We start from the raw sequence: 15,257 nt of genomic DNA on the forward strand, positions 1-15,257 counted from the left end.
ACCTCTGAATTCTGTTAAACTCGTGGTACATAATGCCTGTGACTACAGAGCTCGAGGCCGCCGTCATTCGCGGGTTTGATCCCCGGAGGGGACTTTCAACGGATCCCATCGTCGTCATGGATCCCATGAGGGCCCTTCTGGAGGATTACAGCAAGATCCCACCAGAGGGAGTAACCGAAGCCGTGAAGGAAGCGGTACGTTCTGATACCGCCAAAGCTGGATTCCACTGATTGAATCCAACAGAGAGATCGCGCATTTGCCGTCGTACGTACACTTATTCCCATATGCTACCATGTATCGGGATGAATAGTAATCTCACCTCGTCCACTGGCCAAGTTTCCGTACCCATGTATTGGCAAATGTCTGTTCATCAATTTCAGTCTTCCCACCATCCCCTGTTACGACGAGGTTTTATGCAGAACCAGACAAGGTCAAAAGCTGCTCGATCTGGGATGCGGTTTTGGACAGGAACTACGTCTACTTGTACGTCCCTTCCTCCAAGCACTGACTGATATTGCTAACCAGGGTTAGACCTATCGTGGTGCCCGTTCTGAGACCCTTTACGGGGTTGACCTTCGTCCCGAGTTTATAGATCTCGGTTACGACCTCTTCAAAGACCGCAACACACTTAAATCCCATTTTATCACCGCTGACATCCTCGCCGATGAACCCCTAGCAATCTCCCAGCTCTCAGGCTCCATCAACATCGTCCACGCCTCCTTTCTCTTCCACCTGTTTAACTGGGATCAGCAGGTGCTCATCGCCAAACAGGCCCTGGCTTTGCTTTGTGCGCGCCCGGACTCGTTGATCATCGGGCAAAATATTGGTCACCAGGATCCAAACAAGTTCTCCGCCGTCGGAGCAATACTACCCTTTCATCATAATGCGTCCAGCTGGAAAGCGCTTTGGGATCACGTCCGCGAGGTGACCGGTGTAGCTTTCAGCATGCAGGTGTGGGAGAGATTTGAACACCCGAGTTTGCCTGCCGTTCGCAGCCCGGAGTTGCATGTTCTCTCATTTGTTGTGCGATTACAGTAAATAGGCTCATATGGTCTACTACATGACCGCAGAAGGGCAGGATAATGATACTTCTATTAGCTTCCCTTTTTAACCGGTCTCCTGTACCATTTGTAGCACTAATATCATTCAACCCTACTTTCGATCTCCTGGGTGGCCATCAGAGCCGCACTTGTAGAGGATTTTTCTAGCTGTTACCGTTAAGTCCATCTAGTTATCTAAGTTATTAGATTTCAACTGGCTAAGCCGTGGTCAGTTTGGCGCTCTGCAACATACTCGCTCAGTACATAGTAATGATATCTTTTGCGATCTCTGAGTCAACCTACCGACGTATGCCGTTCCTCTCCCAAGGCTGCCATTAGGAACTTTAGGCCGATACATAGTTAAATCCTAATATGAAGCGACACGCCTTCACTCTATCTTTTCTCATCACGCTAAACCTAGTTTATATTTGGTTACTAAGTGTTCAAGGTCTTTACTCTATTCACACATTCAGAGTTCGTCTTCATCTTCAGATATGGTTGACGCAGCTTTCAACCACCAAGGCATCTCGCAACCCTACTTCATCGCAGGTCGCTGTTACGCCCGGGTTAAGTTCACTCCCTGGCAGAACGACGACGAGATTATATTTGGCCCCGCCAGCATTGCTGAATACTGGCCATCGCTAGTATCTATCGGCTTCGGCAAAGTGGACGCTGTTCTGCCCAGCGAAGGCACGCAGAACGAAGAATACTACTTCTCCAAAAAAACTATCAATGAGATTGATTGAGTCTGAGGTAGCCACCCAGGTGTGCGGTCAGCCAGATCGCTTAATATGAGGCGCGGTGGGCTGGCTGAAAGAAAGAGTGGCTCCAGCCACTGGCCACAGCTGCGCTGGTAGATTTGCCGAGGAACTAAGAAGTAGGAAAGACGGTAAGAGCTTTCGGTCACATGGATCTGGCGTGGCTGAAACGCCTGCCCTGCGTTTTGGAGTGATATTCGGTTGGTCTCGAAGCTTAGGAGAGAGGCGGACAGCTAGACTGGTCGTGGATTGGGTTTGGATGGATCCACGAGGGGTTCAATCCAATCGTTGATTTGTGGATTCATCCATGCGGATTGGATCATGGATAGTCAATCACACCTCCACTGATGCTAATCGACTTTGGGAGCCCGCACTGACTCATAGGGCTCATAGGGTTCGACACTGGGTGAAAGCGACCGGCTGGCGGTACAAATGGCTTATGTTCCGCATCCTGAAGAAGACCGCAGAACATCCCTGACACAGATTACGGAGAACAGTTCTCATCCACCCCAGCAAAATCCCCCAGCGCCTAGAGGTCGCAAGTCCCGATTCGCTACGCTCTCCAGTGAGGTGGAGGCATCCCCGTCACTTATATACCGGGAGCTTGAGTCGGCTACCTTACTCAAACGACAAATAGAACGATTGCAGGAGGAGAATTCGCGGTACCAGCAAATAACCAAGATCCGTGATCAGGATCTGATCGATCTGCGCAGAGAGATTGGCAACCCGCGCGTCTGGGATGGAGAGCTGCAAAGCCTGAAAGCCAAGGCTGGTCAAGATAATACGGCATTGAAGGAGTTGAACGAATCCCGAGCAGAGAATCTAAAAGCCGCGAAGGAGGAGACGGCGAAGGCTAATGCAGCTTTGGACGAATGGAAGGGGAAGCTTGCAAGGCTCATGCAAGAATGAATAGTCTATGAGCCAAAGGACTGTGTATGGGTTGCAGCTAATAGAATCTCACTACAAATAATATAAAAAGGCATCTGACGACCTATACAGACTGATTGTTCTATAGGTTGCGTAAACATTGGGTCCTCTTATTCGGGAGCTACCCTATTGATTATACTCTCTTTACGCAGAACATGTCCATCACCCGTCATACAACTAGTGACGTTGTAAACGAGAGGGCCTCATTCCAGCCAGCAAACGGGAATGAAGGGCAGTATGCTGCTTGAGATTTTATGGCTCGTGAAGCAGCTAGCCTATCTGGCAATGGGAAATGCTCGTCCAGTACGATCGGGATTACATAGCCCCAGTCGGCTATTTGGGGCCAAAAGCCTCAATAGCATGGAAAGAAAAATTACTAGGGACCAGATACCGGCGACCATTAACTGGACGTCAATTTCTGTCAAGGTATTGATTCAACTTAAGGGTCTAATGTTGCTGCCGCTCTCGTATTTTCTGGAGCAGAGCGTCCAGTGCTCGGCCATCGCCCATCTCTGTCTCTTTCGATCGATTCACATACCGTTTGTCAGGATGGCCCCATTCGCTATCGCCAAAATCCAGCAATCCAGATTCTTCATCCGCTTGATGCCAGAAGTCATCGAATGCAGTATATCTCTGCTTTGTTAGACGGTCCGATAATATCTCGGGGCAGACTGGGAAGAGCGGGTCCTGGCCGTAGTGAAAACAGAAGTCCTTGAGGTTAGGAAGACGGGTACAAATATTATCAAATATGGCCTCCCACGTCCCGGAGAATCCGTAGATAACATAGGGGCCGTCAATACCAAAGGAGCCAATAGGATACTCGTGCCAGTCATGAGTCTGAACATGCCATTCCTCAAGATTGGTTTGGTGCGTGGTTATGTGAGACACGATAGAACACCTGTCTAGGCGAAGGCACACCAGCGAGGACTGGTTCAAGACCCAGTCGAACTGATCATGGTGCCCGATGACAAAGTTGCCCAGGTTCAGCGTCTTCAGCCGTGGAAAGTGGAGGCCGCTGCCGTCAAAATAACCAGGTATGGTTCCCCAACCAATCTGAAAGGAGAGTGTCAGGCAGACCAGATGGTCGGCCAGAGGAGCCAGCCACTGGCGATGTAGGTACGGTTCAAACACCTGCCGCTCAATACGATACGTGTCCCAGTCGGGTCCGGCTTCATCATACTCCTCCGCCACCATGAGATGCAGAGTGTCGATGTCCTTTGTGACGCCCCTGAACAGCTCAGAGGAGGTAAAGTCGGGTAACGGGGCATTTTGGAGGTTCTCAACTGTGAGGGAGCGGATAGGATGCGCGCCGGCTTTGTTACTTGAACGCTTGTGGATCGCCTTAAAGACGAATTCGAGGATCTCCTGGCGTGTCGAGATATCTTCAACGACCTCGTCACGATGGTCATCAGTCTCAACCCCACCACAGTGTCTAGAAAACCGTAGATGTAGCGCCTTGATGCGGTCCAGTTCGGCGATGCGGCCTATCGCGCTGATGAGGCCGTCGTAACCGCAGTCTGTATACGTGTGCCAGATGCCGAGTGGGTGGTCATCGGCCGGGGCAGAGCGGATATAAACACAACGGACGGCCTGTCGAACGACTTCGCTGGTAAGCATGTCATTCCAGGATTGGTATTCCCCGTCGGTATACGCCAGCCTCACGGTGTGGAACACATGCGCTGTAGCCAGCGTGTTCCATAACCGGCACACCAGGCGAGCGTTACAGATATGCTGTAGATTCTCGCACTCATCTAAGAGAGGGCCCGCTCTGTCGATGAGCAGGCTTATGATGAGGCTCAAAATTTCTCGCGGCAGGTTTCCTAGTCCCATGATAATATATCAGCGTGTTAGGGAAGGAAGTCGAAAACTCCAAAGCAAACGCGTGTTCTGAGGTGCCGTGGGGGCGGCGATCAACAACCACAACAACACGTCCACCGTCTCACTTGATGAAACGTATCTCAGCCCCCTACAATATGGTGTTTCTCTCTCTTAAAATGCTATGAGAAATTCTGAAGTATATGGACCCCGATATTGTTCTATTAATACCAATTCACTCCCAATGCTTTTACTGTGCAATTTCCCCGGTATAAAAACATATAAATCAGAGATTCTTCGCCGAGTTTCATGTACAACCGACAGCAGAACTTCTAAGCTCTCACAGTTATTCAGTACGACGCCCTACCACCTAATTGCGCATAAGTGTTGCAACTTCTCTGGGTCTGTCTATGTCTTGAAAACCTCTAGTACCCCAGACTATCGATTCCAGCCCGGATTGACTCCTCTAATCCAATCCAACCAGGTCGCCCGAAAAGTGACCTGATCAAACTCTCCGCCCTCTGGGCAGGAACGATATCACTTAGGTCTCGGAGCTCATTCTCCGGAGGAATTGGGATTTTTGCATTATCTGGACGGAATTTCCGCAAAATGCTGACGAATTCCTTCCAGGTAAAGGTCGAGGCGAAAGCAAACAGACGTTCAGACTTGACTTCGGGATGAAGAAGACCAACGACATGCACGCGTGCCAGGTCTACAACGTCGACGAATTCTATTTTCGAATCCTTGTCAGTAAGTTGATCAGCAGCGTGGAATTTATCTCACAATCCTTACGTCCAGGAAACCCGAAAGCGGCGACGTCGCCGTTAAGCAGGTTGGCTGCCCATTTCATGGTGGAGCCTGGTATCTCGGGGTGAAGGACTTGTCCGAGCTGTTTGCAATATGAATTAGCCAAGACGACGCATTAAACCTCGAGATATATTTCTAGAATCCATGATATGCCTTCCCATTTGTTTACTCACAGTATAGTAGGGCAAGACCGCGTTAAACACGAAAGCCGGCTTGTTCTTCTCAACCCATTTCCACGCCGCTTGTTCACCTTCTGTCTTAGACGCAACGTAAACTGTGAACGGCTTGGCATCTGCTGGCGTACTTTCATCAAAAGCAGCATTCACCGTCGCGATATTCCACGTGTCTATATGGTCACACATGTCAGTAACACCAAAGCTTGTAGTAGTAATTGGAGACTATGATATAGGAAGATATTTGGCTGATCTCCTGGGTACAGGAAGGCGGCAAAGTAAATCTGACCTTCAGTGACCACAATCCCTTCCACCCCTGGTTGTGGTAATGCTGCCGCTGAAGCTGATGAGGTCAGGACGACTCTCTGAATTGATCCCTCTGGTTGCCTAGCGGCGGCTTCCAAGATGGTCTCAGTGGCTGAAACAACTCTCGGAATAACCTCCTCAGCATTCGGGCTAAAGGAAACATCTGATGCCTAGAAGTACCTGGTTAGTATTGTACCCTGCAGGGATTCTCATAGACTTGATAGCTGGGCACAACTATGCGACGAAAAGTGGGAAGGTTTTGTATATATACCACATGAATGACTCCGCTAACATCCGACATTGCCTTGCTCAAAGTGTCAAGGTCACTCAAGTCTGGGATAGCAACCGACTCGAAACTGCTGGGTCCAAATTTGGACCTGAAAAGTTCTTCGAGCCACGGCTTCTGGGAACGCACCGTTCCTCGCACAACGTATCCAAGAGATAAGAGTTGCTGAACAACATGGGAACCAATAAATCCATTGGCACCTGTGACCAGAACACGCGAGCCAGGCGCAATAGCATATAATTCTTTGTTGATCGAGGCCATTTTGGTTGGCAGGTGTTGTTCACTTGCAGCAAGGTGTTATGGATGTGAAGAACTCTGAATTGAAATGGTAACTTTGGTGCTTTGTTTCTCGTCCTGTGCTCCGGGACCATGGATTGATTTATAGTCTATTTCAACCAAGCGGAATACACATATGTCTGCCTCCGCGGAGCTGGGTAAGCTATTCGATATGGAAGCACCAGTACCGATATCTATCGGCCATCACTCAGCAAGGGTCAAGTTCACATTTGTCATTATAAAGTCTTCCACTCGATTATAAAGCAGTGCACTTGGAATGACATCCGAGGAGGTGGCTATTCTTCCATCTGGGAGCGCCACGGCCGGTATTAATCAGCCGCCTGCCATAGTATATCATGAGTTAAATTAGAAATCAATGGCATATTCTTCTATATATTGTAAGGCATCGCATTCCGAATGGCTTCCGCGGAACTGATTGTCTTTTGTTTAGTCTTGTCAAGCTCCAAGGCTACAGGGTACAGCATATAACTTCAGCCAGCCCCTCGTGAGATTTTCAGATTCTAGGCTCTATCAATGAGCGTCTAACTTCCTTCTCCCTTTTCTCTTCAGCCGAAATTCTTGAGATACACTTCGAAAATGAAAGTTGGCATCGTGAACACAGGCAATATCGGATTGCGTCTAGCCTTTGCCTGGATTCGCCTTGGCCATGAAGTCATGCTCAGCAAAGATACGCATCCAGAACGGCTTCGAGAGCGCGTGCGAGAATTTGGCCTGGAAAGAGGCATTGGAGAGGATGAGATATCCCGGTTTAAATACGGTTCAATCACGGGCGCTGCGAAATTTGGTGAAGTTGTCGTTCTGTCGGCGTACTTCCCACGTCTGGCTCATATTCTGGAAGAGCTCCAGAGCGACGGCATTACGCTTTCAGGTAAAATCGTGATTGATACAATGAATCCACTCAATGTGGATGACACCTTCAATCATTACCATGACTTCAAGTACATGAGAAGAACCTCCATTACGGAAGAGGTTCAGAGGGCTTTTCCAGAGGCAGTTCTTTTCAAAGCCTTCAATTCTATGCCTGCAACACTCTTGGAAGCCCAAAAGTGGACATCTGGTCGTGTGCCACCTATAATTTTCGTTGGGGGAAACACATCTTCGATCGACACCGTTCGAAAGCTTATCGAAGGCGCTGGATTCAAGCCACGGTTTGCAGGATATGATTTGAAACATTCAGGATTGTTGGAGCGGTTGGGTATATTGTTACATCTGTTGGTGGAGAATGAATACGAGGGCAACGGCGATGTCGTCTTTGATGTCATACAAAGAGGGCCAGACGGTTTGCTTTAATTGTTGAGCATGGTCTGGGATTTATTTCCTTGATGGTTCATATAAATGTTCGGATTAGGCTGTATTCATCAGTGGACCAACCTGAGAAGGGGGTTTTTAAAAGTCTGGGAAGCGATCAAGTTCGCCTTCCGCATACTGTCAATCTGCTTTGGAGCTATGAGTATACAACCCCTTCAGTCCTCATGTATGCTTAGAAAGGCTCTAAATTATCTGGATAATTCAGTAACCAACGATTGCTAGAGGACGTCGTGATGCCTTCGGCAAGCTTCTGCTTCACCGTTTGGACGGCCTCAACACAAGTTTCCCGAAGCGCTTGGGCCTCCTTCGATTGATTTTCCTTCATAGCATCATTGAGCCAAAGAAGGGCTGAATCGATCAGCTCGATATCTAGTTGAATCTTATCATGCCACGAATTGTACAAAGTGTTGGCCGTCAATAGAACCATAGCGGTCGTGTAAGGACATGAAGTCATCCTGTTACTGTTAACAACGATTTCCTCATTGTGGTATGTGACTACTAACCAGCGAAACCAGGCGTCTCTCGACGAAATCTCTCGAAATAAGAGCATGTAGTTTCGCGCCTGATGTACTATTGTCTCCCAAGCTGGTGGTAGCTGCAGTATCTGAACGCCTCTGCTATGGCTGCGAAGACCACTCACCCATTGTCCATCCCAAGCGTGAGCCCTGCTAACAAGCGCCATGCACTGGAGACTGGTTGCGTGTAGTACGCAGAAAAACCCGCTATGTACCGGTTTATTTCTAGTGCTCGAGGTGACCATATTGGCGCTAAATTCGGGTGGGATGGAAGCTCGCCATTCATCGAGTGCGCTAACGATGCTGTCCTTTGCATGGCGTCGTTCTTCCAGGCTTCGATTCACTGCTCGTGTTGAGTAGAGAGTGTCATATACACGACCTTCAATATTGGCCAGCTTGATGCGAGCTAGAAAATAATTCAGCCTAGTATTTCCGTCAGCCGTGATGACTATGCCAGCCGTGTTGTCATTATCGTCATTCGTCGTCGGCAAGGAAGACGGTAACTCCACGTCAATGTCGTCATCGAGTTGAACCGAAGGTTGTTGGGTACGAAGGCTTAAGTCTTTGTCGATAATGTATGCCAGCCAGAAGACGCGAACATGTTGTCTCCTTTGCACAGGATCCAGATGTGTTGATCCTGCCTGGTTGTGTAGGCCTAACTTATGTACGAGACGCATAGTTGCGGATATTAGGATCAAAGATGGGGTCAGGTTGTGTGCGGTTTGGAGCACCATCACCATGCCTACCAATACCTGTATGTTAAGGAGGCGTGTCTCACCCAGCATCACAGTCGAGATCACGGATCGTGCTTTGTCGAGATACTGCGTTGTTCGATCGGTCTGGTCCTGAGAATAGGCACTACTAGCACCTCCTGGAACCTGTTGGCTAGCCAAGGCAAAGACGACGTTGATGGCAGCCCATACTACTGGGTCGCGTTGTCCTGGTTGACAAGCATAGCATTCACCAACGAGACACAAGAGCGTGTCGGTATGAAAGAGCGGCAGGACTGCGTTGAAAGTGTTGAGAAAGATTCCAATCATGGCCATGGCTTGTTGTAGCGGAGGTAGTTTCATTGAGCTGACTGTCTGCTCGTTGTCATCATAGTGTTGATCTTCAATGCGCGTTGCTCTTATCGTCTCCTCGAGCCCTCGAGTCAGATTTCGCGCTTGATGTAGATCTTGATTCTGAGCCTGTAGCTTTTATGATTGAGTATCCTCATTATGCCAACGCCCGAGCATACGTACAAGTTCGGTCTTTAGGCGCTGTACTTCTGCTTGCAGGCTCTGGACTTCGTTCGTCTCCTTGGTCCCGCTACTACGTTGTCCTCTGGGCTTTGACTTCCGGCTCAGTACCGTATGCGTGCAATCCGTCGCATAGTTGATGCAGTTCGAGCAGCGAGGTTGCTGTCCGTCGCACTTGATCTTGCGAGTGTAGCATAGATCGCATGCCTTCCTCAGCCGATTACTCATTTCCATTGTAGGACTCAATACACTTTCAATTTGACTCAATAGTTGTTGTCCTGCCTCCGTGGAACTCAAGTCCACTGAGCTTTTATGCGAAAGACTGCCTCCGCGGAAGCTGTCAGCTGACTAACCGCGCTTTAATCTTGGATTATTAATACAGCCATCCGGAAGAACAATCAGGAGAGATCAAGCCGCCAGATGTATTCTGAGTTAGTTCCAGTGCAGATAGAGAGTTAAGGTACTAATCTCAGTTTGGCTAACGAGAAACATTCTCATCTTGAGGCCTCTAAATTGCAGAGGGCCATCATGGGACTTGATACGAGATAGGGCAGGATTATTTGACGGACTGTGTTGTGATAGACGCTTATGGCCTCATACATGTATAGGACGTCTTGTCTAATGTTGTATACTCGCAGTGCTCAATTGATCATCAGAAATGTCTACAAATGTCCATTGCGCTCCGCAATCACCGGTGCTTCAGGCAGAGAACAACAACAGCGCCCTTTTGGAAGACACCTCGCCTACAATCGTGGAACCAATCCACCAATCCACCACTTCACTACTTCTTCTGGTCAAAGTACGACTTCAAGAACGAAATGTCGCTCAAGATTTCTGCACAAATATTGTCGAGCAACTGATTACCAGCAAGATAGCCAATCTTTGGGTGCTGACCCCCCCCCCCCCCCCCCCCCCCCCCCCCGCGCCCCCCCCCCCCCCCCCCCCCCCCCCCCGGGGAGACAGTTACCCTGTTATCGCCACGCTGAAGAGTCTTATATATCAGGCCGTGACCTTGATCGATGCGATGGGGGCTACAGGAAACATCCTACAATATCTGGACCAATTTAACCATGCGAGTCTCGATGAGCACTACCTCGATGTGCTGGCCGGGCTCCTTCGTTCCTTCCAGGTTATATATATGATCGTGCAGCTGGAAGCTATCGACCAAATTTATACAGAGGAGTTCCTTTCTTGCCCGCATAGCCTAGTGAGAAAACTGTCCGAGAGTGGTTCAGCAACTGTACTGAGAAGTCTCCTAGTTAGCTGGTGTCCAAAGAACCCCTTCAGTGCAGAAGGACAATCCCGGCCTCTTCAGTTGTACATGCGGGGACAGTCTCGACGTCGGGGGCCCTTGATGCCTAGTCGACCTCTCTATGTGCCGAGATAAATTTGTGGGGATGTAGAGCCCTAAGTATAGGGTAGCAAATAGTTTGGTCAACCAATCCTTTTGTATCTGGCAACTCCCAATCTCCCACCTCCTGCAGCAAAAGCGCTATGTGACCATAAGGATGATATCGGTGATCTCCTGAGTTGCAGGTCATCAAAAGGCGATATCTGATCCATCTCCTTCTCCACAGACATTAACTCTGCGGCTGCTCTCCCACCAATAATGGTAATATAAGCTCAAGAAACAATACAGAACAGGAGGGACTACCAATGATGATCGGAGTATGCAAATCACAGCCTATGATTCGCAAGATCTGCTGCCGCCAGCCTTTCAGCTTCCTATTGCGGACTAGAATTGTGCCGGGAAGGATCCGCCTATTGACACAGCAATCCTTCAAGGCTGTGCCCAGTACGCAGCAGCGTAAGCGATCCAATAACCCCCTCGATGGCAACTGCGAGTATGTCGTGAAGATGTTGAAGCGGGGTGATTTAATACTTTGATTGGTTTTGCGCTGCACCGGGTTATAGGCTCACCATACGTGGCGAACAGTTGGCGATTATTGAACAAGGTCAGCCACGGTCAATAAGACTGGATGAGGCGTGAGGCTGTCACTCCGCGCATGTGATATACATTTCATTGCAACTAACTTCGTGATGCCCATGGCTAGTACTGCATATAACCATCGCCCGATTTCTCTGTCATCTACAATCTAGTCTTCTATCCACCACTTCAGAGATCTATTACCACATTTACACTACCCGCGGGCCAACCAAATTTACCAAGCTAGGGAATCATGGCGACAGCGGAAAGCCTGCTCGACCTCGCTCGGAACGCACGAGCAGAATGCAACACCGGCCAGCGCAAGTTCAGCACTGCGCTTCCCGCCCTGGACGCACTGGTGTCGGAGCTGGATTTCTACAAATCCGTCTTGCGCAAGCCCGTGAACAGCGGAGCACTGACCAACCTGGAAAGCCATCTGACGCCGTGCGCGGGGGCGTTGAACACGCTCTTGAACATCCGGCGTAAGTACCGGAGCGAGATGTCGACCATGGAGCGAGTCAAGTGGAAGTCGACAGACGGCGAGAAGTTTACAGAGGCAGTCAACCGTCTCCAGGATGCAACAAACCTGCTACGAGGAACACTTCGCATGACGAGCGAAATGCAGCAGTCTCGCACAGCGGAGAAGAAACCCAGTGTGGTCAAGGACGCTGTGCAAGAGACTACGAAAGCGAAAGAGAACGCAAAGGCTAAACCTACGCTTTGTCGCAATGGCGCCGGATGTCGGGCCATGGAGTGCAAGTACAGCCATCCTGATGCGGAGCCTTGTCGGTATGGAGCTGGCTGCACCAATTCCAAATGCGGGTTTCGCCATCCCAAATCGCGGGCCTGCCGCAACGGGGCCGGATGTAGGAAGTCGGGCTGTACCTTCTCCCACCCAGAAGCGCCCGACTGCCGGTATGGGGTAGGATGTACTAATGCAGCCTGCTCGTTCAAGCATCCTCGTGTCGCTCCCTGTTCGGCTGGCGTCAACTGTGTGGCTCAAAATTGCAATCTCTTCCATCCCGAAGTGAAACCGTGTCGGTATGGAATCGGGTGCACCAACAAGAGCTGCACATTTCGCCATCCACCACCACCCTATACGAAGGAACCAACCACGTCCGTGAAACCGGTCGACGAGAAAAAGCCCAAGGCAAAGAAAAGCTCCGCAAATGAAAGTCCGGAGAAAGCGAAAAGGAAGCCCAAGGTGAAAAAGCCCTCCATCATCCCCGAAAAGGAGACGGCCAGTTGACCTGTCACTGTGCTATGCATTCCTGCGCCTCGTTTGTGCGGGGTTTTTACGCTATGCGACGTCTAGTGTCCCGGTAGTTTGGCATGATACGAGATTAGCTGCACAAGTTTTGTTGGTAATCTTATCCAGAAACGCGACATCGTAAATCCTTTGAATCACAGCAGACATACATCCATGGCCAAAGAGCGTAGCCACAGTCAACCCAGGAAAAAAAAAAAAAAAAAACCATGTATAGTCAGTCTTACAATTTGAGGAATCAACTTAGCCCTCGTTCGTTGAGGAAAGGTAGATGATGGCCTTCCCAGAATAATCCAGCCAACGGATCGTCCCGAAGTTGATGCTAAAATCTCGTATCCGACGTGGCCACGCACTAGTCTGTACTAGGAGAACAAAATTGCGTCTCACAGCCGAACAAGCGACATTTTGATTGGGAAAAGGCCGACCAGTCGCAGGGGCCTGATCCAACAGGCAGAGGGTCTGTCCCGCGTGAGGGCGCGGCTGGCATCAAGTACGAGGCCTTTTCTCCATCAGTTCCTGTCGTTTTCCCGCACTCTGCATCTTGTTGTTCAACAACACAATGGCCGATCCGATTGGGGTAGCTGGATTAGCCCTTTCCGGGATTTCTCTGTTCTTCCAGGTCTATGCGGGGACGGTGCAAGGAAGGTCCAACCTCCAATGAGTGAAGATGGGCAAATCTAACTCGATGTGATATACAGGTATCCAGCTGATGCTGGCGGCACGTGATGTACCTGAGGAGTATCAAAGGCTGCGGTATCGCCTAGAAATCGAGCAAGGGAAGCTTCTGAGTTGGGGCCATAGCTTCGGATTACTGCGGGAAGAATCAGAGGAGGAAGATGGATTGACGATTTCCATCCCCCAACATGTTCGGTGCTTGGTTCAGGGATACATTGAGCCGCTGTGGCAAAAGGTCTTGCATTTCACGACAACGACCCCCGGTTTTGTCCCAAAGGACGAAAGAGAGGAGACACTGAGCGTGTGCCATAGAGGCATGGCGCGACGGTTCCGGCTGGACCACATGTACCAAAAGGCTAGGCAGGGAACGGTTAGACTCAGGGACCGTGTCCATTGGGCGTATTGGAAGATGGACGAGCTGCAAGATTTGGTAGAATGTATGATACATGTCAATAATAGTGTCATCGCCCTAACCGAGGTGAAAACGCAGCAAGAGATCCAGGAAACCGTGAAAGCGACGCTAATGGGCTTGCTCAGCCTACAGGATACCGTCAATGGACTGAAGGAGCTGATAATTGCCGTCGATGAGAATCGTCGTAATAGCCAGCCATCACAGCTGCCGCTGAGTGAGCCGGAGGATCTCCTCCGAAAACTGGCTGAGTTGAAAGAAATGCGATTGCAATCGAGACACAACAAGGATGACGGGAGTCTTCAAGCTTCCTTGAAAATCTCGCCTGAAAGAGTCTGGCCTTCGGATCAAATGAAATACCCGTCGCCTCAACGTCAAGATGCGACCAAGGACGGCAAGAAAGGGTTCTGGGTGGAATACAGGGACTATTCCAGTTCACAGCAAACGGCGGGCCCGACGAAGGATGAAATTGAGCGGCATATTGTCCGAGAACTAGCAACACTCTTAAGCTTAAAGCTACCGCAGAGCTTTCGTGTAGCGCAGTGTGTTGGCTACTACGAGGAGGGTGGGTCGTTCGGCTTGGTTTTCGAGAAGCACACCGAACATGCTGACCAAACCATCATCCCACTCTCTCACTGTCTGTCCCTAGAGAGCCAGATGCCCAGTCTCGGAGAGAGGGTCGCTCTCGCCCAGGGAATCGTCCAGACGGTGTTCCAACTTCATGTGGTCGGGTGGCTGCATAAAGGGCTGCGGCCAGCGAATATCCTGCTCTTTGAGGACCATAACGGGCACATTGCCTATGGCAAGCCATATATTTCGGGATTCGAAGATTCTCGCCCGGCAGCACAACCCAATCTAACGGAAGAAGCTCATTCGCGTTTGGTGAACGATGACTGGTATAGACACCCACTCATCCAAACCCAGATGCCGCGGCATCGGGAATTTCCATACTGTATGCAATATGACCTCTATTCACTTGGAATATTGCTTGTAGAGATTGGCTTGTGGAAGTCGATCCCCAATGTGCAACGAATGGTCGGCCCGAGCGACATCAAATCGCATATTCTCGGGAATCGGGGCGGGTTAATACAAGCCATTCAATTTGCGATGGGTCAAATATATGCCGACATTGTCATCAATTGTCTGGATCCGGGTGAAGCGATGGACGATCAGATCCAGATGGCTAGCTATATCTATCATTTTGAGAAGCTGGTGGTGAAACCTATGAACCGAATGTCGGTAGATTGAGGGGACTTTTATGGAACAGCGATTAGTTCATCTAGAGCACATATCCAGTGCTATTGTCAGGGGTAGAATAACAAGGACACAGCCAGAACGCAAAATAAACACATTAAGATGTACAAATATGAACTGTGGAGTGCTTGAGAGCAGTCACAAGGAGGGGAAGCTGGCATCATTTGCGGGGGTGACAGGCTAAAGTGGCTTAGCACGTAGAAATTGTGTTAGTTAAGTTACTGTGGGTATTGACTTAAGCAGCTCTTTCCA

The 15,257-nt window shown here is 49.7% G+C and overlaps 8 protein-coding genes across 8 annotated transcripts; 5 read left to right on the forward strand and 3 right to left on the reverse strand.

Moving 5' to 3' along the window:
* Nucleotides 1–32: 32 nt before the first annotated feature.
* BDV37DRAFT_282932 (class I SAM-dependent methyltransferase) lies at nt 33–1,038 on the forward strand (the record flags this gene model as incomplete). The annotated part of the gene is made up of 4 exons (XM_032087172.1): nt 33–194; nt 244–264; nt 337–483; nt 532–1,038. The coding sequence occupies 4 exons, from the start codon at nt 33–35 to the stop codon at nt 1,036–1,038; spliced, it is 837 nt and encodes a 278-aa protein (XP_031941702.1).
* Nucleotides 1,039–2,230: 1,192 nt separating this feature from the next.
* BDV37DRAFT_282933 (uncharacterized protein) lies at nt 2,231–2,707 on the forward strand (the record flags this gene model as incomplete). Its single annotated transcript, XM_032087173.1, has 1 exon — nt 2,231–2,707. The coding sequence occupies one exon, from the start codon at nt 2,231–2,233 to the stop codon at nt 2,705–2,707; it is 477 nt and encodes a 158-aa protein (XP_031941703.1).
* A 238-nt stretch (nt 2,708–2,945) lies between these two features.
* On the reverse strand, nt 2,946–4,555 carry BDV37DRAFT_294028 (uncharacterized protein; the record flags this gene model as incomplete). Its single annotated transcript, XM_032089557.1, has 1 exon — nt 2,946–4,555. The coding sequence occupies one exon, from the start codon at nt 4,553–4,555 to the stop codon at nt 3,173–3,175; it is 1,383 nt and encodes a 460-aa protein (XP_031941704.1). The 3' UTR covers nt 2,946–3,172.
* A 341-nt stretch (nt 4,556–4,896) lies between these two features.
* Nucleotides 4,897–6,664, reverse strand: BDV37DRAFT_294032 (uncharacterized protein). Its single transcript, XM_032089558.1, has 5 exons — nt 6,110–6,664; nt 5,810–5,996; nt 5,521–5,693; nt 5,358–5,429; nt 4,897–5,283 (listed from the first exon to the last, which is right to left on the reverse strand). The coding sequence occupies exons 1-5, from the start codon at nt 6,371–6,373 to the stop codon at nt 4,966–4,968; spliced, it is 1,014 nt and encodes a 337-aa protein (XP_031941705.1). The 5' UTR covers nt 6,374–6,664; the 3' UTR covers nt 4,897–4,965.
* A 321-nt stretch (nt 6,665–6,985) lies between these two features.
* Nucleotides 6,986–7,699, forward strand: BDV37DRAFT_282936 (NADPH-dependent F420 reductase; the record flags this gene model as incomplete). The annotated part of the gene is made up of 1 exon (XM_032087174.1): nt 6,986–7,699. One exon carries the CDS (start codon nt 6,986–6,988, stop codon nt 7,697–7,699), a length of 714 nt encoding a protein of 237 aa, XP_031941706.1.
* A 190-nt stretch (nt 7,700–7,889) lies between these two features.
* BDV37DRAFT_282937 (transcription factor domain-containing protein) lies at nt 7,890–9,707 on the reverse strand (the record flags this gene model as incomplete). The annotated part of the gene is made up of 3 exons (XM_032087175.1): nt 7,890–8,172; nt 8,221–9,422; nt 9,477–9,707. The coding sequence occupies 3 exons, from the start codon at nt 9,705–9,707 to the stop codon at nt 7,890–7,892; spliced, it is 1,716 nt and encodes a 571-aa protein (XP_031941707.1).
* A 1,946-nt stretch (nt 9,708–11,653) lies between these two features.
* On the forward strand, nt 11,654–12,649 carry BDV37DRAFT_294035 (uncharacterized protein; the record flags this gene model as incomplete). The annotated part of the gene is made up of 1 exon (XM_032089559.1): nt 11,654–12,649. The coding sequence occupies one exon, from the start codon at nt 11,654–11,656 to the stop codon at nt 12,647–12,649; it is 996 nt and encodes a 331-aa protein (XP_031941708.1).
* A 577-nt stretch (nt 12,650–13,226) lies between these two features.
* On the forward strand, nt 13,227–14,999 carry BDV37DRAFT_282939 (prion-inhibition and propagation-domain-containing protein; the record flags this gene model as incomplete). Its single annotated transcript, XM_032087176.1, has 2 exons — nt 13,227–13,301; nt 13,374–14,999. 2 exons carry the CDS (start codon nt 13,227–13,229, stop codon nt 14,997–14,999), a joined length of 1,701 nt encoding a protein of 566 aa, XP_031941709.1.
* Between the last annotated feature and the right edge of the window lie 258 nt (nt 15,000–15,257).

Source organism: Aspergillus pseudonomiae (genome assembly GCF_009193645.1).
Source record: "Aspergillus pseudonomiae strain CBS 119388 unplaced genomic scaffold BDV37scaffold_31, whole genome shotgun sequence".
NCBI lineage: Eukaryota > Fungi > Ascomycota > Eurotiomycetes > Eurotiales > Aspergillaceae > Aspergillus > Aspergillus pseudonomiae.